The sequence below is a fragment of the Leguminivora glycinivorella genome, chromosome 20 (genome assembly GCF_023078275.1).
Source record: "Leguminivora glycinivorella isolate SPB_JAAS2020 chromosome 20, LegGlyc_1.1, whole genome shotgun sequence".
Lineage (NCBI taxonomy): Eukaryota > Metazoa > Arthropoda > Insecta > Lepidoptera > Tortricidae > Leguminivora > Leguminivora glycinivorella.
The window spans coordinates 6,606,174-6,630,910 of NC_062990.1; the positions used below are offsets into that span (position 1 = coordinate 6,606,174).

The 24,737-nt window shown below is 41.2% G+C and overlaps 1 protein-coding gene across 1 annotated transcript in view; it reads right to left on the reverse strand.

The window, feature by feature from the left end:
- Positions 1-22,621, reverse strand: part of LOC125236912 — a 37,356-nt gene extending 14,735 nt beyond the window's left edge. The window contains exon 1 of the mRNA XM_048143829.1: positions 22,030-22,621. Within this exon, the coding sequence (XP_047999786.1) occupies positions 22,030-22,621 (592 nt within the window). The remainder of the gene's footprint in view (positions 1-22,029) is intronic.
- Between the last annotated feature and the right edge of the window lie 2,116 nt (positions 22,622-24,737).

The following is a 24,737-nucleotide window of genomic DNA, read 5'->3' on the forward strand; positions in this document are numbered from 1 at the left end:
TGGTAGACAAATATAGCACTTAGTCAACAGACTATAGGAAAGCCACTCGGTCATTCGGTTACAGTGGCAAGGGTCGACATTTTCAAGTACCTATATGACACAATTACCGAAGGCTCGTGGCGCCCCCTGCCGTCTCTGAGGTAGAACAGATGCCTTCATTCTCTATAGATCCAACCCGTAGATCCGATTTGGATGTAATGAGAATTTTTAACACGCTTTTATTAGGTCGTCGTGTATGTAACTATGTATGTAATGGAATCTAAGGAAGCTAATTTAACCATCTTCCAGGAGTCGTAGCGTAATGAAAATTGGCAGCTATATGTAGTTCCGATGACAATACAATAATATGGTACTGTTGAGCTGATCTGATAATGGAGTCGGAAGATATGAACTGGAACTACATGATGGAACATCGTATCATAGCCGTTTTTGGGTTTCTTAGAAAAGTCTTGTAATGAACTTTGACTACAATTAGGTTTCAAGGTCTGATGATGAAGCCGAAAGATATGAACTGGAACTACATGATGGAACATCGTATCATAGCTGTTTTTGGGTTTCTTAGAAAAGTCTTGTAATGAACTTTGACTACGATTAGGTTCCAAGGTCTGATGATGGAGCCGGAAGATATCAACTGGAACTACATGATGGAACATCGTATCATAGCTGTTTTTGGGCTTCTTAGAAAAGTCTTGTAATGAACTTTGACTACGATTAGTTTTCAAGGTCTGATGATGAAGCCGAAAGATATGAACTGGAACTACATGATGGAACATCGTATCATAGCTGTTTTTGGGCTTCTTAGAAAAGTCTTGTAATGAACTTTGACTACGATTAGGTTTCAAGGTCTGATGATGGAGCCGGAAGATATGAACTGGAACTACATGATGGAACATCGTATCATAGCTGTTTTTGGGCTTCTTAGAAAAGTCTTGTAATGAACTATGACTACGATTAGGTTTCAAGGCCTGATGATGGTGCCGGAAGATAAGAACAGAAAAAGGGGGGGGGGCTCGAGGGGGGACGCATGGAAGAAAGATCAACGTAGTATTTAAAATAAGTTGGGTTAGCGTTTTCTTGTGACCTTTCAGAGCAAACAAAGGGGGGCTCGGGGGTCGAAGCCCCACGCATAAAAGAAAGATCAACGTTGTATTTAAAATAAGTTGGGTTAAGGTTTTCTTGTGATCCCTAAGAGTAAAGAAAAGGGGGGCTCGGGGGCGAAGCCCCCGCATGAAAGAAAGATCAACCTAGTATTTAGAATAAGTTGGGTTAGCGTTTTCTTGTGACCTTTAAGAGCAAACAAAGGGGGCTCGGGGCGAAGCCCCCGCATGTAAGAAAGATCAACGTAGTATTTAAGATAAGTTGGGTTAGCGTTTTCTTGTGACCTTTAAGAGCAAACAAAGGGGCTCGGGGGCGAAGCCCCCCGCATAAATGAAAGATTAACGTAGTATTTTAAATAAATTGGGTTAGCGTTTTCTTGTGACCTTTCAGAGCAAACAAAGGGGGGCTCGGGGGGCGAAGCCCCCCGCATAAAAGAAAGATCAACGTTGTATTTAAAATACGTTGGGTTAAGGTTTTCGTGTGATCCTTAAAAGTAAAGAAAAGGGGGGCTCGGGGGGCAAAGCCCCCCGCATTAAAGAAAGATCAACGTAGTATTTAGAATAAGTTGGGTTAGCGTTTTCTTGTGACCTTTAAGAGCAAACAAAGGGGGGCTCGGGGGGCGAAGCCCCCCGCATAAATGAAAGATTAACGTAGTATTTAAAATAAATTGGGTTAGCGTTTTCTTGTGACCTTTCAGAGCAAACAAAGGGGGGCTCGGGGGCGAAGCCCCCGCATAAAAGAAAGATCAACGTTGTATTTAAAATACGTTGGGTTAAGGTTTTCGTGTGATCCTTAAAAGTAAAGAAAAGGGGGGATCGGGGGGCAAAGTCCCCCGCATGAAAGAAAGATCAACGTAGTATTTAAGATAAGTTGGGTTAGCGTTTTCTTGTGACCTTTAAAAACAAACAAAGGGGGGCTCGGGGGGCGAAGCCCCCGCATAAAAGAAATATTAACGTAGTATTTAAAATAAGTTGGGTTAGCGTTTTCTTGTGACCTTTCAGAGCAAACAAAGGGGCTCGGGGCGAAGCCCCCGCATGAAAGAAAGATCAACGTAGTATTTAAGATAAGTTGGGTTAGCGTTTTCTTGTGACCTTTAAGAGCAAACAAAGGGGGGCTCGGGGGGTGAAGCCTCCCGCATAAAAGAAAGATAAACGTTGTATTTAAAATAAGTTGGATTAGGGTTTTCTTGTTACCCTTAAGAGTAACGAAAAGTTAACGTAGTATTAAAAATAAGTTGGGTTAGCGTTTTCTTGTGACCTTTAAGAGCAAACAAAGGGGGGCTCGGGGTGCGAAGCCCCCCGCACGAAAGAAAGATCAACGTTGTATGTGAAATAAGTTGGTTTAGGGTTTTCTTGTGACCCTTAAGAGTAACGAAAAGGGGGGCTCGGGGGGCGAAGCCCCCGCATAAAAGAAAGAAAACGTAGTATTAAAAATAAGTTGGGTTAGGGTTTTCTTGTGACCCTTAAGAGTAACCAAAAGGGGGGCTCGGGGGGCGAAGGCCGCCGCATAAAAGAAAGATCAACGTAGTATTTAAAATAAGTTGGGTTAGTGTTTTATTGTGACCTTTAAGAGCAAACAAAGGGGGGCTCGGGGGGCGAAGCCCCCCGCATAAAAGAAAGATAAACGTTGTATTTAAAATAAGTTGGGTTAGGGTTTTCTTGTTACCCTTAAGAGTAACGAAAAGGGGGGCTCGGGGGGCGAAGCCACCCCGCATAAAAGAAAGATTAACGTAGTATTTAAAATAAGTTGGGTTAGCGTTTTCTTATGACCTTTAAGAGCAAACAAAGGGGGACTCGAGGGTGAAGCCCCCCGCATAAAAGAAAGATCAACGTTGTATTTAAAATAAGTTGGGTTAGCTTTTTCTTGTGACCTTTAAGAGCAAACAAAGGGGGGCTCGGGGGGCGAAGCCTCCCGCATAAAAGAAAGATAAACGTTGTATTTAAATTAAGTTGGGTTAGGGTTTTCTTGTTACCCTTAAGAGTAACGAAAAGGGGGGCTCGGGGGGCGAAGCATCCCCGCATAAAAGAAAGATTAACGTAGTATTTAAAATAAGTTTGGTTAGCGTTTTCTTATGACCTTTAAGAGCAAACAAAGGGGGACTCGAGGGTGAAGCCCCCCGCATAAAAGAAAGATCAACGTTGTATTTAAAATAAGTTGGGTTAGCTTTTTCTTGTGACCTTTAAGAGCAAACAAAGGGGGGCTCGGGGGGCGAAGCCTCCCGCATAAAAGAAAGATAAACGTTGTATTTAAATTAAGTTGGGTTAGGGTTTTCTTGTTACCCTTAAGAGTAACGAAAAGGGGGGCTCGGGGGGCGAAGCCCCCCGCATTAAAGAAGGAATAACGTTGTATGTAAAATAAGTTAGTTTAGGGTTTTCTTGGGACCCTTAAGAGTAACGAAAAGGGGGGCTCGGGGGGCGAAGCCCCCGCATAAAAGAAAGATCAACGTAGTATTTAAAATAAGTTGGGTTAGCGTTTTTTGTGACCTTTAAGAGCAAACAAAGGGGGGCTCGGGGTGCGAAGCCCCCCGCATGAAAGAAAGATCAACGTTGTATGTAAAATAAGTTGGTTTAGGGTTTTCTTGGGACCCTTAAGAGTAACGAAAATGGGGCCTCGGGGGGCGAAGCCCCCCGCATAAAAGAAAGATCAACGAAGTATTTAAAATAAGTTGGGTTAGGGTTTTCTTGTGACCCTTAAGAGTAACGAAAAGGGGGGCTCGGGGGGCGAAGGCCGCCGCATAAAAGAAAGATCAACGTAGTATTTAAAATAAGTTGGGTTAGCGTTTTATTGTGACCTTTAAAAGCAAACAAAGGGGGGCTCGGGGGGCGAAGCCCCCCGCATAAAAGAAAGATAAACGTTGTATTTAAAATAAGTTGGGTTAGGGTTTTCTTGTTACCCTTAAGAGTAACGAAAAGGGGGGCTCGGGGGGCGAAGCCTCCCCGCATAAAAGAAAGATTAACGTAGTATTTAAAATAAGTTGGGTTAGCAATTTCTTATGACCTTTAAGAGCAAACAAAGGGGGGCTCGAGGGCGAAGCCCCCTGCATAAAAGAAAGATCAACGTTGTATTTAAAATAAGTTGGGTTAGCTTTTTCTTGTGACCTTTAAGAGCAAACAAAGGGGGGCTCGGGGGGCGAAGCCTCCCGCATAAAAAAAAGATAAACGTTGTATTTAAAATAAGTTGGGTTAGGGTTTTCTTGTTATCCTTAAGAGTAACGAAAAGGGGGGCTCGGGGGGCGAAGCCCCCCGCATGAAAGAAAGATCAACTTAGTATTTAGAATAAGTTGGGTTAGCGTTTTCTTGTGACTTTTAAGAGCAAACAAAGGGGGGCTCGGGGGGCGAAGCCCCCGCATGAAAGAAAGATCAACGATGTATTTAAGATAAGTTGGGTTAGCGTTTTCTTGTGACCTTTAAGAGCAAACAAAGGGGGGCTCGGGGGGCCAAGCCTCCCGCATAAAAGAAAGATAAACGTTGTAATTAATATAAGTTGGGTTAGGGTTTTCTTGTTACCCTTAAGAGTAACGAAAAGGGGGGCTCGGGGGGTGAAGCCCCCCGCATAAAAGAAAGATTAACGTAGTATTTAAAATAAGTTGGGTTAGCGTTTTCTTATGACCTTTAAGAGCAAATAAAGGGGGGCTCGGGGGCGAAGCCCCCCGCATAAAAGAAAGATCAACGTAGTATTTAAAATAAGTTGGGTTAGCGTTTTATTGTGACCTTTAAGAGCAAACAAAGGGGGGCTCGGGGGGCGAAGCCCCCGCATGAAAGAAAGATCAACGTAGTATTTAAGATAAGTTGGGTTAGCGTTTTCTTGTGAACTTTAAGAGCAAATAACGGTGGGCGCGGGGGGCGAAGCCCCCCGCATAAAAGAAAGATAAACGTTGTTTTTGAAATAAGTTGGGTTAGGGTTTTCTTGTTACCCTTAAGAGTAACGAAAAGGGGGGCTCGGGGGGCGAAGCCCCCGCATAAAAGAAAGATTAACGTAGTATTTAAAATAAGTTGGGTTAGCGTTTTCTTGTGACCTTTAAGAGCAAACAAAGGGGGGGCTCGGGGCGAAGCCCCCGCATAAAAGAAAGATCAACGTTGTATTTAAAATAAGTTGGGTAATGGTTTTCCTGTTACCCTTAAGAGCAAATAAAGGGGGCTCGGCAAAAAAAAAAGAAATACTTAAATTTTGTTTGAATTAGTTGAAATGTGACAATATTTTCTAATCGAGTCAAACAAAATCCCACTAGCTGAGAGCTTCAAAACAATGTATGGCGAAAGTATGTCTGTCTAATGTCTTCAAAAAGTCCGCGATGGCACATGTCTATATAGTCTATCTTTTACGGATAACTTACTAGGTATAAACATTTTTATGATAATACCGTAATAAGAAGGTAGCCGCTAGTTATTATTAAGTAGCCATTAGCAATAAGTACACGTTAAGCCACAAATGGCATGTAAAATCCGCCTACTTGAAATAAATTTATGTATAAATGTTAAAAATATTTCATTATTAATGACTAAAAAGTATAAAATAAATTAATAGTTTAAAAAACACTATAAAACACGCTTTTATAAATGCACGTAAAAGCCAAAAATAAATTATGGATCGTTCAAGTTGTCTCTATTTGTAAGCTGAAGTTTAAAAACTATGTGCTTTTAATTATAATATTTGATTGTTAAAGCGTGGGGTGCTGGAACAGGAAAGACTTTCTTGTTAAACAAATACTAATCCGAACTTCCTGGCGAATGAAGTTGCATAAGAACATAACGTTTACATATGCCGCCTAAGGGTTACCAAAGAGAACCAAAGATATCTCGTCCACGAACAAGAACTCTGCATCCTGTCACTGTAGACACTTTCCCCTTTTGTACTTTGGTTACCGGAATAAAGCGGCGTTCTAAGGCACTGGTCCCACCGCGAGCTAGTAAATATGAGCTATCGGCTATAAAAACGAACAAAAGATAATCACTCTCGTGTAAATAAAAGAGACACGGCGATGTTTATAGTTACTCGCCCAGCGGTGAGCTATCAATATCGCCGTGTCTCTTTTATTTGCACGGGAGTGCTTATCTTTTGTTCGTTTTTATAGCCGATAGCTCATATTTACTGTCGACTCTACTCGCTACTAGCGCATATTTTGTCTGAGTTCGACAAACTGGTACCTACTTTGAACACTGACTTTTAATTGATTTGACTGTTTAATGTAGAACCTACTAGTCATGCTGCAACTCCAGTTAGCGCGTCATTCTGTGTAACCTCCTTCCCGTAACATAGCATAATTTGATTTATCAGCAAGTTATACAAAAAGTCTTTCCTGTTCCAGCGCCCCACGCTTTTACAATCAAATATTATAATTAAAAGCACATAGTTTTTAAACTTCAGCTCACAAATAGAGACAACTTGAACGATCCATAATTTATTTTTGGCTTTTACGTGCATTTATAAAAGCGTGTTTTATAGTGTTTTTTAAACTATTAATTTATTTTATTCGTTAGATCCAATTTTGGATCGACGGATCCAATGAGCTATCTATTGATATATAAATGATATCATGCGAAGTCTCAGATTGTTTACCAGAAGAGTTACAAAATGTATTATCAAAACCTAAACAAAATGGTGACGTAGAATCAGCATATACTACTTGCCCCCTTTTCAATTAAAATAAATCGCTTCAGAGTGTACAAAATCATAAGTTGGAATTTTAAACATTTTTTTTTAAATAAAACTATGAAAACGGATTAAATCGCGTATAATGAATTTAAAATTCATCCCGACGTTTCGAACTCTTTACAGCGTTCGTGGTCAACGGGTGACTAAGTAAAAATTACAATGTGCCAAAATCTACCCACATACGAGAAATATTAACGAACCATGACCACAAATAATATAGATTTCTAAGGCAGGTTCACACACTATTAATAAAGCTAGTTATAAATACAATATTCAAAAAAAATTACCATTACTATGTTAAAAAATAATTAATCAATTAATCTACACAAAATTTACAAAGAACAAACTGCAAATGTCCAACACCATACAACACAAATGCCTCACAGCCTTCGTCGTGCTTGTTCCATTATCAGATGTACTACTGGATCCCAAGCCGGTGGTAAAGTAAAGCCATCTTCTCTATTAAAGTTTGGATATCTCAATGGCCTCTCGCAACATTCTGGGTATATATCGCTTCTCCTTAGCAAAACCAGAGGCTTGTCAAACTTTTTATTTTTATTTGTCGATCGTTCTGGCCTATATTGAGCAATGTATGAAGCAAAAAGTGGAGGGGTGACGATTTTTCACCTAGATATTAGGTTAAGAATAGGAAAAAAGTTAGACCAAAGTTTTCAAAGTGTAGTAAACCAAAATTTCGTATGACGCATAGTTTTTGAAGTTTGAGCAAAAAAAGGGACCTTTTTTCATCCCCCCCTCTTCGAGCTTAGGTCCAAAGTCCAAAGACTTTTAGTATGTATGTCTCCTGACTATCCCCAAAGATATCCCGTAGTGAAACTTTCTACTTTCGGCCATACCATCTAGAATCGCTCGTTGACCAAGCTACGTCGGTAGTGGTACTACCTGTTCTGCTGTTCCAATGTTTATTTTTAACACGCTTTTATTAGGTCGTCGTGTATGTAACTATGTATGTAATGGAATCTAAGGAAGCTAATTTAACCATCTTCCAGGAGTCGTAGCGTAATGAAAATTGGCAGCTATATGTAGTTCCGATGACAATACAATAATATGGTACTGTTGAGCTGATCTGATGATGGAGTCGGAAGATATGAACTGGAATTACATGATGAAACATCGTATCATAGCCGTTTTTGGGTTTCTTAGAAAAGTCTTGTAATGAACTTTGACTACAATTAGGTTTCAAGGTCTGATGATGAAGCCGAAAGATATGAACTGGAACTACATGATGGAACATCGTATCATAGCTGTTTTTGGGTTTCTTAGAAAAGTCTTGTAATGAACTTTGACTACGATTAGGTTTCAAGGTCTGATGATGGAGCCGGAAGATATGAACTGGAACTACATGATGGAACATCGTATCATAGCTGTTTTTGGGCTTCTTAGAAAAGTCTTGTAATGAACTTTGACTACGATTAGGTTTCAAGGTCTGATGATGGAGCCGGAAGATATGAACTGGAACTACATGATGGAACATCGTATCATAGCTGTTTTTGGGCTTCTTAGAAAAGTCTTGTAATGAACTTTGACTACGATTAGGTTTCAAGGTCTGATGATGGAGCCGGAAGATATGAACTGGAACTACATGATGGAACATCGTATCATAGCTGTTTTTGGGCTTCTTAGAAAAGTCTTGTAATGAACTATGACTACGATTAGGTTTCAAGGCCTGATGATGGTGCCGGAAGATAAGAACAGAAAAAAGGGGGGGGGCTCGAGGGGGAAGCATGAAAGAAAGATCAACGTAGTATTTAAAATAAGTTGGGTTAGCGTTTTCTTGTGACCTTTCAGAGCAAACAAATGGGGGCTCGGGGGGCGAAGCCCCCCGCATGAAAGAAAGATCAACGTAGTATTTAAGATAAGTTGGGTTAGCGTTTTCTTGTGACCTTTAAGAGCAAACAAAGGGAGGCTCGGGGGGCGAAGCCCCCCGCATAAAAGAAAGATAAACGTTGTATTTAAAATAAGTTGGGTTAAGGTTTTCTTGTGATCCTTAAGAGCAAAGAAAAGGGGGCTCGGGGGGCGAAGCCCCTCGCATGAAAGAAAGATCAACGTAGTATTTAAAATAAGTTGGGTTAGCGTTTTCTTGTGACCTTTAAGAGCAAACAAAGGGGGGCTCGGGGGGCGAAGCCCCCGCATAAAAGAAAGATCAACGTTGTATTTAAAATAAGTTGGGTTAGCGTTTTCTTGTGACCTTTAAGAGCAAACAAAAGGGGGGCTCGGGGGGCGAAGCGCATGAAAGAAAGATCAACGTTGTATTTAAAATAAGTTGGTTTAGGGTTTTCTCGTGACCCTTAAGAGTAACGAAAAGGGGGGCTCGGGGGGCGAAGCTCCCCGCATAAAAGAAAGATTAACGTAGTATTTAAAATAAGTTGGGTTAGCGTTTTCTTGTGACCTTTCAGAGCAAACAAAGGGAGGCTCGGGGGGCGAAGCCCCCCGCATAAAACAAAGATCAACGTTGTATTTAAAATAAGTTGGGTTAAGGTTTTCTTGTGATCTTTAAGAGTAAAGAAAAGGGGGGCTCGGGGGCGAAGCCCCCGCATAAAAAGATCAACGTAGTATTTAGAATAAGTTGGGTTAGCGTTTTCTTGTGACCTTTAAGAGCAAACAAAGGGGGCTCGGGGCGAAGCCCCCGCATAAAAGAAAGATCAACGTTGTATTTAAAATAAGTTGGGTTAAGGTTTTCTTGTTATCCTTAAGAGTAAAGAAAAGGGGGGCTCGGGGGGCGAAGCCCCCCGCATGAAAGAAAGATTAACGTAGTATTTAGAATAAGTTGGGTTAGCGTTTTCTTGTGACCTTTAAGAGCAAACAAAGGGGGGCTCGGGGGGTGAAGCCCCCCGCATGAAAGAAAGATCAACGTAGTATTTAAAATAAGTTGGGTTAGCGTTTTCTTGTGACCTTTAAGAGCAAACAAAGGGGGGCTCGGGGGGCGAAGCCCGCCGCATAAAAGAAAGATCAACGTTGTATTTAAAATAAGTTGGGTTAGCGTTATCTTGTGACCTTTAAGAGCAAACAAAGGGGGGCTCGGGGGGCGAAGCCCGCCGCATAAAAGAAAGATCAACGTTGTATTTAAAATAAGTTGGGTTAGCGTTTTCTTGTGACCTTTAAGAGCAAACAAAGGGGGGCTCGGGGGGCGAAGCCCGCCGCATAAAAGAAAGATCAACGTTGTATTTAAAATAAGTTGGGTTAGCGTTATCTTGTGACCTTTAAGAGCAAACAAAGGGGGGCTCGGGGGGCGAAGCCCGCCGCATAAAAGAAAGATCAACGTTGTATTTAAAATAAGTTGGGTTAGCGTTTTCTTGTGACCTTTAAGAGCAAACAAAGGGGGGCTCGCGGGGCGAAACCCCCCGCATGTAAGAAAGACCAACGTTGTATTTAAAATAATTTGGTTTAGGGTTTTCTTGTGACCCTTAAGAGTAACGAAAAGGGGGGCTCGAGAGCGAAGCCCCCCTGTATAAAAGAAAGATCAACGTTGTATTTAAAATAAGTTGGGTTAGCGTTTTCTTGTGACCTTTAAGAGCAAACAAAGGGGGGCTCGGGGGGCGAAGCCCCCCGCATAAAAGAAAGATCAACGTTGTATTTAAAATTAGATGGGTTAGCGTTTTCTTGTGACCTTTAAGAGCAAACAAAAGGGGGGCTCGGGGGGCGAAGCCCCCCGCATGAAAGAAAGATCAACGTTGTATTTAAAATAAGTTGGTTTAGGGTTTTCTTCTGACCCTTAAGAGTAACGAAAAGGGGGGCTCGGGGGGCGAAGCCCCCCGCATAAAAGAAAGATTAACGTAGTATTTAAAATAAGTTTGGTTAGCGTTTTCTTGTGACCTTTAAGAACAAACAAAGGGGGCTCGGGGGCGAAGCCCCCATAAAAGAAAGATCAACGTTGTATTTAAAATAAGTTGGGTTAGCGTTTTCTTGTGACCTTTAAGAGCAAACAAAGGGGGGCTCGGGGGGCGAAGCCCCCGCATGAAAGAAAGATCAACGTTGTATTTAAAATAATTAGGTTTAGGGTTTTCTTGTGACCCTTAAGAGTAACGAAAAGGGGGGCTCGAGAGCGAAGCCCCCCGTATAAAAGAAAGATCAACGTTGTATTTAGAATAAGTTGGGTTAGGGTTTTCTTGTTACCCTTAAGAGTAACGAAAAGGGGGGCTCGGGGGGCAAAGCCCCCCGCATAAAAGAAAGACCAACGTAGTATTTAAAATAAGTTGGGTTAGCGTTTTCTTGTGACCTTTAAGAGCAAACAAAGGGGGGCTCGGGGGGCGAAGCCCCCCGCATAAAAGAAAGATCAACGTTGTATTTAAAATAAGTTGGGTAATGGTTTTTCTGTGACTCTTAAGACCAAATAAATGGGGGCTCGGCAAAAAAGAAATACTTAAATTTTGTTTGAATTAGTTGAAATGTGACAATATTTTCTAATCGAGTCAAACAAAATCCCACTAGCTGAGAGCTTCAAAACAATGTATGGCGAAAGTATGTCTCTCTAATGTCTTCAAAAAGTCCGCGATGGCACATATCTATATTGTCTATCTTTTACGGATAACTTACTAGGTATAAACATTTTCTCAAACATGGTATGAAATATTGATGTTATGTGCCTTATAATTGGCAGCGAAGTATGACGTTGCAGGTGCGGCTAGGACGATTGATAGATAATGGAATTTCATACAAACCTTGCAGGCCAAGGCCGCCAAAGTCCTCTTTTTTAATTTCCAAACACAGATAATTGTGACATGACATCCAGGTATTTAGCCAATTAAAAAAAAAACTATAAGGGGCTTTATAGACGTGCCGACTGCAACTGGTACGGGCCCTAGACAATATTTGATTTTGGGTGCGTTTTCATACAAAAAAAAATGTTTCGTATTTTTTTTAATGTCTATATGTCTTCGACCGGCAACCCCCTTTGTCCCGGCCTCTGTAGTAATGTACTATTTTATGATAATACCGTAATAAGAAGGTAGCCGCTAGTTATTATTAAGTAGCAATTAGCAATAAGTACACGTTAAGCCACAAATGGCATGTAAAATCCGCCTACTTGAAATAAATTTATGTATAAGTGTTAAAAGTATTTCATTATTAATGACTAAAAAGTATATTACATTATTTTAATAAGTTGGGTTAAGGTTTTCTTGTGATCCTTAAGAGTAAAGAAAAGGGGGGCTCGGGGGGCGAAGCCCCCCGCATGAAAGAAAGTTCAACGTAGTATTTAGAATAAGTTGGGTTAGGGTTTTCTTGTTACCCTTAAGAGTAACGAAAAGGGGGGCTCGGGGGGCGAAGCCCCCGCATAAAAGAAAGACCAACGTAGTATTTAAAATAAGTTGGGTTAGCGTTTTCTTGTGACCTTTAAGAGCAAACAAAGGGGGGCTCGGGGGGCGAAGCCCCCCGCATAAAAGAAAGATCAACGTTGTATTTAAAATAAGTTGGGTAATGGTTTTTCTGTGACCCTTAAGACCAAATAAATGGGGGCTCGGCAAAAAAGAAATACTTAAATTTTGTTTGAATTAGTTGAAATGTGACAATATTTTCTAATCGAGTCAAACAAAATCCCACTAGCTGAGAGCTTCAAAACAATGTATGGCGAAAGTATGTCTCTCTAATGTCTTCAAAAAGTCCGCGATGGCACATATCTATATTGTCTATCTTTTACGGATAACTTACTAGGTATAAACATTTTCTCAAACATGGTATGAAATATTGATGTTATGTGCCTTATAATTGGCAGCGAAGTATGACGTTGCAGGTGCGGCTAGGACGATTGATAGATAATGGAATTTCATACAAACCTTGCAGGCCAAGGCCGCCAAAGTCCTCTTTTTTAATTTCCAAACACAGATAATTGTGACATAACATCCAGGTATTTAGCCAATTAAAAAAAAAACTATAAGGGGCTTTATAGACGTGCCGACTGCAACTGGTACGGGCCCTAGACAATATTTGATTTTGGGTGCGTTTTCATACAAAAAAAAATGTTTCGTATTTTTTTTAATGTCTATATGTCTTCGACCGGCAACCCCCTTTGTCCCGGCCTCTGTAGTAATGTACTATTTTATGATAATACCGTAATAAGAAGGTAGCCGCTAGTTATTATTAAGTAGCAATTAGCAATAAGTACACGTTAAGCCACAAATGGCATGTAAAATCCGCCTACTTGAAATAAATTTATGTATAAGTGTTAAAAGTATTTCATTATTAATGACTAAAAAGTATAAAATAAATTAATAGTTTCAAAAACACTATAAAACACGCTTTTATAAATGCACGTAAAAGCCAAAAATAAATTATGGATCGTTCAAGTTGTCTCTATTTGTGAGCTGAAGTTTAAAAACTATGTGCTTTTAATTATAATATTTGATTGTAAAAGCGTGGGGCGCTGGAACAGGAAAGACTTTTTTGTAAACAAATACTAATCCGAACTTCCTGGCGAATGAATATGCCGCCTAAGGGTAGGGCTCTGGATACACGTGATTCACGCCGAACCGTAGCTACGTGACCTTAACACCGGCGGTACTAAGATCACGAATTTCACGAACACGGCAAGGTACGTACCTCGTACGTACGTACTTGCCTTAGCGCCCGGATTCACGTGACACGCCGCGGGCCGTGACACGCCGCCGCCCGAACCTACGTTCGTGTGCAGAGCTTCGGGTGGCGGTTCCGTTGGGTACTTATCGTACGTTTTGTAGATTCAACACGCCCGGAAGAAAACCAAATCATGACTAGATACTATTGAATTATCACTTAGTACCTATACTTAATACGGGACGAAAGTTTTTTTACGTATAAATTAAACTTATATTTATGTTTTGCTTCGATTTTTATACAATACATATAACTAGCGGCCCTCCCCGGCTACGCACGGGGATTATCATAAAAATTGTTATAATAAGTAATCCGTAAAAGATAGATATATGCCATCGCGGACTTTTTTGTAGACCTATTAGAGAGACACAATTTTCCAATACATTATTTTGATATAGCTCAAACGGTTTTGGCAGCGTTTTCGATTAAAGCTCTCAGCCAGCGGGATTTTGTCCAACTCGATTAGAAAATATCGTCATATTTTAACCAATTCAAACAAAACTTTAACAAATTATAAACCTAAACTTTCCTCAAGGATTACTCTATTCATAAATGAAAACCCGTTCAGTAGTTCTTGACTTTATCACAAACACACAGACAGACGCAGCAGGGGACTTTGTTTTATAAGAGAAGATTAAGTGATTTATGGCGTTATTCGCTGTGTTACGTTACGGCCTAATATTGTTTATTTTTTTGACATGTGCTGTCAGAATCCTCAAATACTCGACACTAACTTAAAACTGTATGTGGTGACAGTTTAGTATAGTATGGAGTAAATATTGACCCAGAGCTGTAAGAAGTGTAAGAACCTCTTTTTCACACATGACAGCGTCCACAAAACGTAAAATCGTGTAATAATGGTTAAAAAAATCAAGTACTTTAAAAACAATATTTCGCTTACTTTAAACATAATCTAAAACATGTTACATTTTTGCGGATCTTCGTTAGTAAGTATTTTACGATATTAATTTATAACGCAAGATTTACTTATTATGTCATTTATCATTCATTTTTAACCCCCGACGCAAAAACGACGGGGTGTTATAAGTTTGACGTGTCTGTCTGTCTGTCTGTCTGTCTGTCTGTCTGTTTGTCTGTCTGTGTGTGTGTCTGTCTGTGGCATCGTAGCTCCCGAACGGATGAACCGATTTCAATTTAGTTTTTTTCATTTGAAAGCTGTGTTAGTCGGGAGTGTTCTTAGCCATGTTTCATGAAAATCGGTCCACTAGGTCGCGGTCGGGGGTTTTTTCAAAATTTTAATTTTGTGGTTAGGTTATTATTTTTAAACTAGTGCTGTGGCAGAGTGTAATTACGATTTAAATGACATTTCAGTAAGTTGATAGAAATCGTTTATTTGTTTAAGCGCCTCCTTGTCCATAGGGCCTAATCGATTCAACCAATTCGAAATTAATCATTACATTTGGCAAACGATACGTCTTAGCCACATCGTAACATACATCAAAACAAATGTGTCAAAAATGTGAACTTACGGATCCGGGACAATAGTTCTAATGAAATTCAGGAGCACGACGCTTAGCCATATATTTCTGGTGAAGCATTATTATGTTATTCTTAAGGTTTTCACATTTATTCTTTCATTTATTATGTATGAAAATGAAAAAGATTTTTATAAAAAGTGATTTACCTACTAAGTGGCTTTAATTAATCTTATACTATTAAACGAGCAATTCTTGTATATTTATTTATTTATTTATTTATATATACAGACGATCTCGGAAACCGCTCTAACGATTTCGCTGAAATTTGTTATGTGGGGGTTTTTGGGGGTGAAAAATCGATCCCGGAAAACGCGAATTTTCGAGTTTTCATGAGTTTTTCTTTCGCGTTTGTAAACGTAAAACATGGTCCTTAATTTCGCCGCGCGCGCATCGATTCCGCTTAGCTCAGTCGTACGAGGTCGGTCTAATGTACGCAGATAGATCGTAGGTGTCAGGGTTTCGAATCCCGGCCAGAAATTAAGTTTTTGTTTTTTGTCTTTTTTTTTTGTATTTACAACAGTTTTTTTTTTATCTAAAGACGTGATATATTAAAATAGAACCGAGCGAAGCTCGGTCGCCCAGATATTTAATATTTAAGCTTGCTACTGTGTAAGAATATAACGTAATCTTAAATGTAAACAAGGCAAACAGCAGTGTAGATGAACAAAAGATCAAGTTCTGTGAATCTTTGAGACGTACTATGATGACTATTATACTCCAGGTAAAAAAAATATGCACACATGTGCGCGGGGCCACGGTTAAGACAAAAAAAAATAACAGCTGCAGTTCTTATCAGTTACGGTACATTAAATAATACTTTTAGATAGTATATTCCTTTAAAGCACTCTATTGTTTGACGAACGAGCTCAGCTATCTTACTGTGGTGGTATTTTGTAAATAATAAGTGCAGTTCCACCACGTGGTAATAAAGACAGTAAGATTTACGAGCAGCCTTTTGTACGTGAAGCTGAGTGAAGTGAGCGATGTGTTATTTTTACATTTTGGGATTTTTTTTATTTAATCTGGATGGGGCAGATTAGAATTTTAGTTTATTTCAATTAGTCACTTGTAAGATCCCAGTTGATCAACACTTGAAGGCCTTGACACTTTACTTTAGCGGTGAATTTAAAAGTTATTGTCGTTGTTGTTTTGTTCAGTTTTTGTATTGTTACTGTTAATGTTTGAAACTCTTAAGTAACAACGAAGAGAAGTTTGGTGTGGAGATATGCCACCAGAGTCGGAGATTCAGCTTTATGTACTCTCTGCAAAGATCGGACAAACAATGAGTTTCCGTGTCGTCATGGTACTACAGGATCTATCGCGAGGCATTTGACGTCAGTTCATTTGAAATCTACTGTTACTGTTACGACATCAAACGAGTAAGTTAATTTTTTAAATAGGTAAAATCCATAATAAGTAAATGAAAGCAGCAGAGGTCTAAGTTTAAATACCATGAAAAAATAATTTTAAAGTTATTGCATGTAAATAGTATAACGAAGCTCACTTTATTAAGCAATGCTTTATTAAGCAATCAGTAATAAATGGCTTAGTTTTTATATTAATTATTATTTTTGAAACAATTTGAAACAGTTTGAAACAATAAAATGATAATACTGCGCCTTGAACACTCTTAAAGTAGACTTTTTTTACGACCATCAATCTTATTACTATATAACGTAATTACCTAATTAAATGGTGGCTATAACAGTTAAGTTGGCGTAAAATGTATAACATAATTATTAACTAGGTATGTGTTAAAATTACGTTTCCGTGGATGTCATCCTATCGTCACATTCTTAATTTTTATACTAAATTGACAAATTTCATATTCCGTTCATCAATAATTGAATGGTACCGTGTATACTTATCTACCTATTAAATCTTATTAATCAGAGGGTAACTAGAGAGTTTTTGTCAACGAACACTGCAGACACATAATAAGCAGATTCAAAGGTATCACGGTGCATGGTTAAGCCCATATTACCATGTTAACGCATGGTATTTTTCAACTACAACCACTCAACAGATAAGCTTAACAAAGGATAAGGTATAATTAGTCATGGTATAGTGCCTTAACATAAAAGTAATATTTTAGTGAAAGTATAAGCATTTTCTGAATTTGAACTCGAAGCGTCGGTTGTAGCGTAGAGACAATGCTAACAGTGGTTATTCAATAATAAGTTGAATTTAGAATAAAATTACAACTGTTGAATACTTTTGGATAGAGTAAAAAACTCAAATGACTGGAAGGAAACTTTATCTGAAACGGTTACCAAATCTAGCAGTTACCCTTACAAAAGGTTACCTACCCATATCGTTGGTATTTTAATAACCACTTCTAAATTAAGCCTATCGGAAACCCCGGATCGTTTATTCGGTTATATTTATTTATTACTTACATATTAATATTTGAAAAACCGCAGTATTGAATATAAATTTTAATTCAAAAGTAATTAAGATATAACCTCACGATACCTACATTTTTATTCATAACTTATAGAGACTGCATCCGATCTTATCTTCTCTCATGAAACGCCGCTGGCGGACCGGGCGTGTCACGTGAATTCGTACGTACGTACGTACGCATCTACGTGCGTACGTACGCTAATTTCACGTGATTTATTTTCACGTGACGAACGAACCAGAAATCCGTTGCCGTGTATCACGGCAACGTGCGTACGGCTACGTGTTCACGATACACGGTCACGACCGGGAGCCCTACCTAAGGGTTACCAAAGAGAACCAAAGATATCTCGTCCACGAACAAGAACTCTGCATCCTGTCACTGTAGACACTTTCCCCTTTTGTACTTTGATTACCGGAAAAAAGCGGCGTTCTAAGTGTCGGTGACTGTCGACTCTCCTCGCTACTAGCGCATATTTTGTCTGAGTTCGACAAACTGGTACCTACTTTGAACACTGACTTTTAATTGATTTGACTGTTTAATGTAGAACCTACTAGTCATAGCAACTCCAGTTAGCGCGTCAATCTGTGTAACCTCCTTCCCGTAACATAGCATAATTTGATTTATCAGCAAGTTATACAAAAAGTCTTTCCTGTTCCAGCGTCCCACGCTTTTACAATCAAATATTATAATTAAAAGCACATAGTTTTTAAACTTCAGCTCACAAATAGAGACAACTTGAACGATCCATAATTTATTTTTGGCTTTTACGTGCATTTATAAAAGCGTGTTTTATAGTGTTTTTTAAACTATTAATTTATTCTAATATCTGTAAATCCTCGTTATTTCATTTACGGCCGTGTTATACATTATTTATTGAGCCGTCGTAATATTTCTTCGATAATAGGCTTATAATAATAATGCATTTGTCGGCCGGGGAGCAATCTTTATTAACTTGTTTCAATTATAATAATAAGCGTTTTTTAGGGTTCCGTAGTCAACTAGGAACCCTTATAGTTTCGCCATGTCTGTCCGTCCGTCCGCGGATAATATCAGTAACTGTTAGGACTAGAAAGCTGAAGTCTCGCCTAATCCATTTTTTCCATTATTACACTATGATGTTGAGTTCTACATGTATCTACTGAACACGCCTACCATATATAACCGGTGTACACTCTATTTAACAATGCAAACATTGTAAAACATGGAAAAAATTGACCAGTTACATTTGCCCCCCAGTCGAGATGTGCCCCGCTGTACCTTATTAAATTTGGAAAAATAATGATAATATTATGATTTGTCCCAAAATCGCCCTAAAACGATTTCGAAACTGACACTGAGATTAACCCCTCAAGTGCCTTGTCCCGTATCCGTCACAGACAATTGGGAATTTAATTAACAAATCAAAGGCTATTAATTCAGTAGCTATTAAGTTTTATAATCGGCGTTCCAGGGTACGTAGCCGAATGGCACAAACGCTCACGAAACGAAACGCTCGAAGATATCTATCTCTATCGCTCTTGCGTATTGGCGCGACAGAGCCAGACTACATTTCTGCGTAGTTTCGATGGCGTTTCGTTTCGCAGAAATGCCATTCAGCTACGGGGCCTGTGGCCCGTTTCTCGAAAGTTACAAGCCTTGTATTTATCTTATCTTATCTTAAATCTGCGGGGGCCCTTACGGATACACTTCGACCCATCGGGATCTTTTGTGCAATTACCCCCTACGATCCTAAGATCCTTCAGCTATTCAGGAGCTTCTCGACCATCTCCACGTATCGGATGATGAGGCTCATGGGTAGCTCTCTGAAGTCCTTCGGTGCCAGGTAGCCTGCTCCAAAGTTCTTCATTCTTTGTCTGGCGAGGGCGTGACATTCACACATTAAATGTCTGACGGTCTCTTCCTCTTCGCCACACATGCGACAATCAGTGTTGTCGGCGTGTCCCATCTTGGCCAAAATTCCTTTGACCCCGTAATGGCCTGTGAACACCCCCGTTATAATTTGGAGTTGTCTTTTGCCTAGCTTCCCTAGCTTTTTGCTCCATCCAGAGTCTACCCTCTGCATAAAGAGCTTTGAATGCTTCAGACCAACCAGGGCATCCCACTCTTTTTGGTGACTAGCCTTTGTTTGGTCTTTCATAGCCATTCTGATGGTTCCTTGTGAAAGGCCCACATAAGGTTCCGGACCTATGAAGTTGTCTTCAGATCCGGCCTTGGCAAGTTCATCAGCGTTTTCATTGCCAATGAAGCCTTCGTGCCCCGGTATCCATACCAGTTGCACCTTGTTTTGCCTTCCAAGCTTGTTAAGAGCTTGGATGCCGTTTAATACCAGTCTAGAGGTAACTCTGGGCGATGTGAAGGCTTTGAGTGCCGCTTGACTGTCGCTGAGTATATAGATAGTCTTACCTTGGATTTGTCTAACTATATTCTCATGTACACAGGCAATTATTGCATATGTCTCGGCTTGGAAGACCGTGGCATAATTGCCCATGCTGATACTACCACTGTAGTCATTTGCATAAATGCCTGCGCCCGTACCAGATGCCATCTTGGACCCGTCTGTATACCAGATGATGGTGTTGTCATCAGGGGTGGGTGTCTCCAGCCCCTCCTTCCATTCGGCTCTAGTATGGACTTTGGTTTTGAAGTTTTTGTGGAAGATGAATTTCGGTTGCATTTTGTCGCAGCCCATACTCATCAGCCTTCCCATAGAATTGTTGTATTCCATGCTTGTGTGTTTAGTCTTCGGCATGCTATCGCTCCAGAGGCCTGTTAAAGCCAGCCGGTGTAGCGATTTCAGTGCCTCAGACTGTATCACTAGATGTAGCGGCGGGAGATCCAATAGTACCTCCAATGCTGCTGTTGGCGTCGTTCTGAACGCACCCGTTATAGCCATGCATGCTGTCCTTTGTACCTTCATGAGGACATCCTTGCATGTGCTCAGTAATGTCCTTGGCCACCAGGCCAGGCTTCCGTACAGGATTATAGGTCTCACCATCATGGTGTAGATCCACCTTAGTACCTTTGGGTTTAAACCCCATGTTTTGCCGTAAGCTGACCTACACATTCCAAACACTCTAAGTGCCTTGGCTGTGGTCAGTTCGACGTGTCTTTTCCAGTTCAGTTCTTTGTCTAGTGTTACCCCTAGATATTTCACTTCATTGGAAAGTTCAAGTACCCTTCCATAGAGCCTTAGTTGCTCCATGCCAGTAAGGGCCCTTTTCCTGGTAAACGGTACTACCACTGTTTTGCCTGGATTGATGGAGAGTTGTTGGTGGTTACACCACCTCTCCACTTGCCTCAGTGCTGTATTCATGATTTCTGACACCGTTCCCGGGAATTTCCCGTTTATGAGTATCACTAAATCATCTGCATAACCCACTGTATATACTGGGCCCTTATTTAGTTCTTCCAAAAGTGAGTTCACTACCAGGCTCCATAGAGTCGGAGAGAGAACCCCACCTTGTGGACAACCTTTTGTTGCTGTGGCTAGTAATTCTTCCCCCATGAGGGAGGACTTAATTAGCCGGCTGTTCAACATATTACCTATCCAGCGGCAGATGGTAGGTTCTATGCCATGTTTGAGTGCAGCATTATTGATTGCACCATATGTGGTGCGATCAAAGGCACCTTCGACATCCAGAAATGCAGCAAGACATAGTTCTTTGTTTTCTATGGCCTGCTCCGCTCTAGTTGTCACCAGGTGTAGTGCTGTCTCCGTGGACTTGCCCGGCTGGTATGCACATTGCAAGCGGTGTAGTGGATGTCTCTTGAGCGGACCATCCCTGATGTGTCTGTCCACCAGTTTCTCCAAAGTTTTAAGCAGAAATGATGATAGACTTATGGGCCTATATGATTTGGCTTCTGTGTAATACTCTTTGCCTGGTTTGGGCAAGTATGTTACCTTTACTAACCTCCATGCACGTGGTACATGTCCGAAGGCAATACACGCTTTGTACAGTCTACTCAAGTGGGGTATAAGTACGTTAGCGCCTTCTCGTAGTAGTATGGGGTAGATTCCATCTGGCCCCGGGGCTTTATATGGCTGAAATGTCGATAATGCCCATTGTATTTTGTTGTGGTCTACTACCTTTTTCGACGTGTCCCAATTATGCCTGGTCGTGCGAGTGCACTGTTCCGTAACACTAATTGGTTCATCGTCTGGTACACTCTGATTTATTATCGAGCCTGGAAAGTGTGTGGCACACATCACCTTGAGGGTCTCTAGCCCCGTTTCAGTCATTCCACCATCACTCCTTCTAATAGAGGTGAGTGGGACTGACTTCGTTGTGGCTAGTGCCTTCGTGAGTCTCATGCCTTCCGGAATGGAACCGATTTGATCGCAGTGGTTTTTCCACGCTTTCCTTTTCGCTTTTCTCACTGCCTTGCTATACTCTGTGAGTTTTCGCGCGTAGAGCTCAAAATCATTACTTCTTTTGGCATCGTTAAAGACAGCCCTAGTTTCTTTCCTGAGTTTTGCTATCTCCGGATTCCACCAGGGTACCTTCTTCGCCAGGATTTTCTTTTCCGGGCAGTTATTTGTCCAAGCCGTATGGACGGCTTGCCCTATTTTGTCAGCTTCAAGTTCTATGTCAATAATAGAGTTTAGCTTACCATTGGGGTTTCCCAGGTCCGCCTTAAGGTCATCCTTGAACGATAACCAGTTGGTATTCCTGGGATTCCGTTTTAGTATAACTTCTACTTTGATCTTAGTGGTATACCTAAAGCATATATATCTATGGTCCGATAAAGAAATCTCCCCAGAGACATGCCATGAACTAACTTTATTACTTGCGTTGTTGGACGCTAGCGTTATATCAATGACCTCACCTCGCCTAGCATTGACGAATGTCGGCTCATTGCCTTTATTCAAGAGTTGTAGTGAAGAGCTTACCAGGAATTCCAGTACCTTCTCTCCTCTTTTGTTGACATCCGAGCTTCCCCAGATGACGTGGTGTGCATTCGCATCGCAGCCGATGATCAGGTCAGTGTTCGCCCGGCTGCCGTAGTCGACGAGATCCCGCAGTTGTGTGGTGATGGGATCCGCCGCCTCGTAAGGAAGGTAGGCTGATGAGATGACTAGTGCCTTACCCCCCCCTTTATTCTGGATCTTGACCGTGGTCAGATCCCTGGAACAGAAAGCATTTAGAAGCATAGCATCAATGCCGGTTTTAACATAAATACATGTCCTCATATTACTTTCGGAGCAGATATACAGTATCGTCCCGCCAGTACCATTCAAGCCTCTTATCTCTCCCTTGTAAATATATGGTTCCTGAATAAGGGCAATGTCGAACTTGTCGCTTTTTAGCTGCCTGGCCAGAAGGGCAGTGGCGGCCTTATTGTGTTGTAAATTTATTTGTACACACCTTAGCCCCTCCATTACGGCGGTTAGTGTTTGGTGGTGCTGAGATCAGCGGCCACCTCCTGGACCGTGTTGTCGCAGGACATGGGCGAAGTGGTGCCCTCCAGGTAGAGTTCTTCCAGACCGCGCAGGTCCTCCGAGCCCGCCATCGACGAGATCGGTGACGACTCTCGGGCCCAGCGCAGCCCAGCGAGACTCTCCCCGACTAGCACCACTTCCCCCGCCTCCGACCGGTCCCCAGCCACCTCCGCAGGAGCGCCAGGCGGCGCGTCCCGCTCCGGGGCCTCCCCCGTCGCCGCCCCCGCGGCGCCCGCAGCCTTGTCGGCCGCCGAGTCCCCCTCCCCCCCGTCCGTACCGGGCTCCACCCCAGCCTCTTCATGCTCACGCTCCTTGCCCACGCCCAAGCCTTGTATTACAAGTGTGTTTCCATGACAACCCATACGATTTGACACTTCGCTCACTTGTAATACAAGGCTTGTACCTTTCGAGAAACGGGCCACTGCATGGTTAGCATATGATTGCCGCGAGATTATGTCGCCGCGAGATAGACTACCCGTCCTTATGTCATTAATACAGTTAGAAGAAGACGTGTCATCTATCTCGCGGCGACATACTCTCGCGGCCATCATATGCTAGGCCTACTGGTCTTAAATCATAAACCAAAGATTAAAGTTTTTATACAAAATCCAGGAAACCATTGATAACAAAAAGCAAAAACAAATGCTGATAAACTTTATTTCCATATCACTACATGTCAAAGTTTCCCAAAGTTTTGACAGGAACACCGCAGGCCCCATACTAGCGGTATTAATATCTTTTGACAGGCTATAATAGCCCTTATTGGGGGGTGGTAGAGTTTAGAATGTAGAGCTGGCTTATTATGCCGGTTCCCGTTTAGTTTTCTTTTGTTGTGAATATACTGTTAGAAGAAATGGCGAACTTGAAAATAAAATTATAATAGTACATTACGATACAAGTGCGTAAAAAAGGAAGTTCGAAACGAGTGGCGATAAATTAAAACACAACCGAAGGGAGTGTTTTAAATCGACACGAGTTACGAATTTCCTTTTCGCACGTGTATCGTACGACGTGTGATGGTGTTTTTTTTACGCACTAGTGCGAGAAGTGGTTCATTATATGCCAGGTCAAAACTTTGGAGGCTCATCTGTACTGAAAAACGTCGTACGATACACGTGCGAAAAGGAAATTCGTAACTCGTGTCGATTTAAAACACTCCCTTCGGTCGAGTTTTAATTTATCGCCACTACTTATTATGCCATGCATGAAATAAATTAGATAATCACAGGAAAAACATAGACGGTACTTCTTTATAAACCCAATTACTATTACATACATTATGATACAAGTGCGGAAAAAGGGAAGTTTTTGCACGTGTATCGTACGACGTTTTTCAGTACAAATGAGCCTCCGAAATTTTGACCTGGCATATAATGAACCACTTCTCGCACTAGTGCGTAAAAAAACGACCATCTGTACTGAAAAATAAACTAACTGAGTTGACCGTGACGTCACTCGATTTCATATTAATTGAGTCGCTTAACTTCAAACTTGGATAAATCCATTCTGCTTTAAGGTTGAATAATTGAATATATAAAAAATATAATATGATCTGAAAGATAATTAACACAATGAAGTTAAGCGACACAATTCCGTAATAATAATAATAAGCGTATCGTTCAAATTCGTTCCGAGTGGACGCTCTGGGGGGTTACCATGAAGTGCTAAAGCCATTCACTTTAGGTTGAGAGAAAGGGACGAAGCTACAGCAGTTCCATAGCTCCGTCCCTCTCTCTCAACCTAAACTGAACGGCTTTAGCACTTCATGGTAGCCCCCCTGAGCCTAGCGTTCAACGGGGCGCGCAGCGGGGGGGGCGAGCGTGCGTCCACTATGCAGCGTCGACTCAGGACACTTGTATGAGCTTCAATTGTTTGACATGCACGCCGCACACCCCGCTGAACGCTCAATATAATCGTGCACCTGAGTTCAAATTGTATGGCCTGAGCCATAGCCTACTATAGTACTCTTTATTATACTTTGCCTAAGCCTTACGCCGTGGCTTGTGTGGACGACGGTCGCGCGACGGCGATGCGACGCGACGCGGCGCGACGAAAT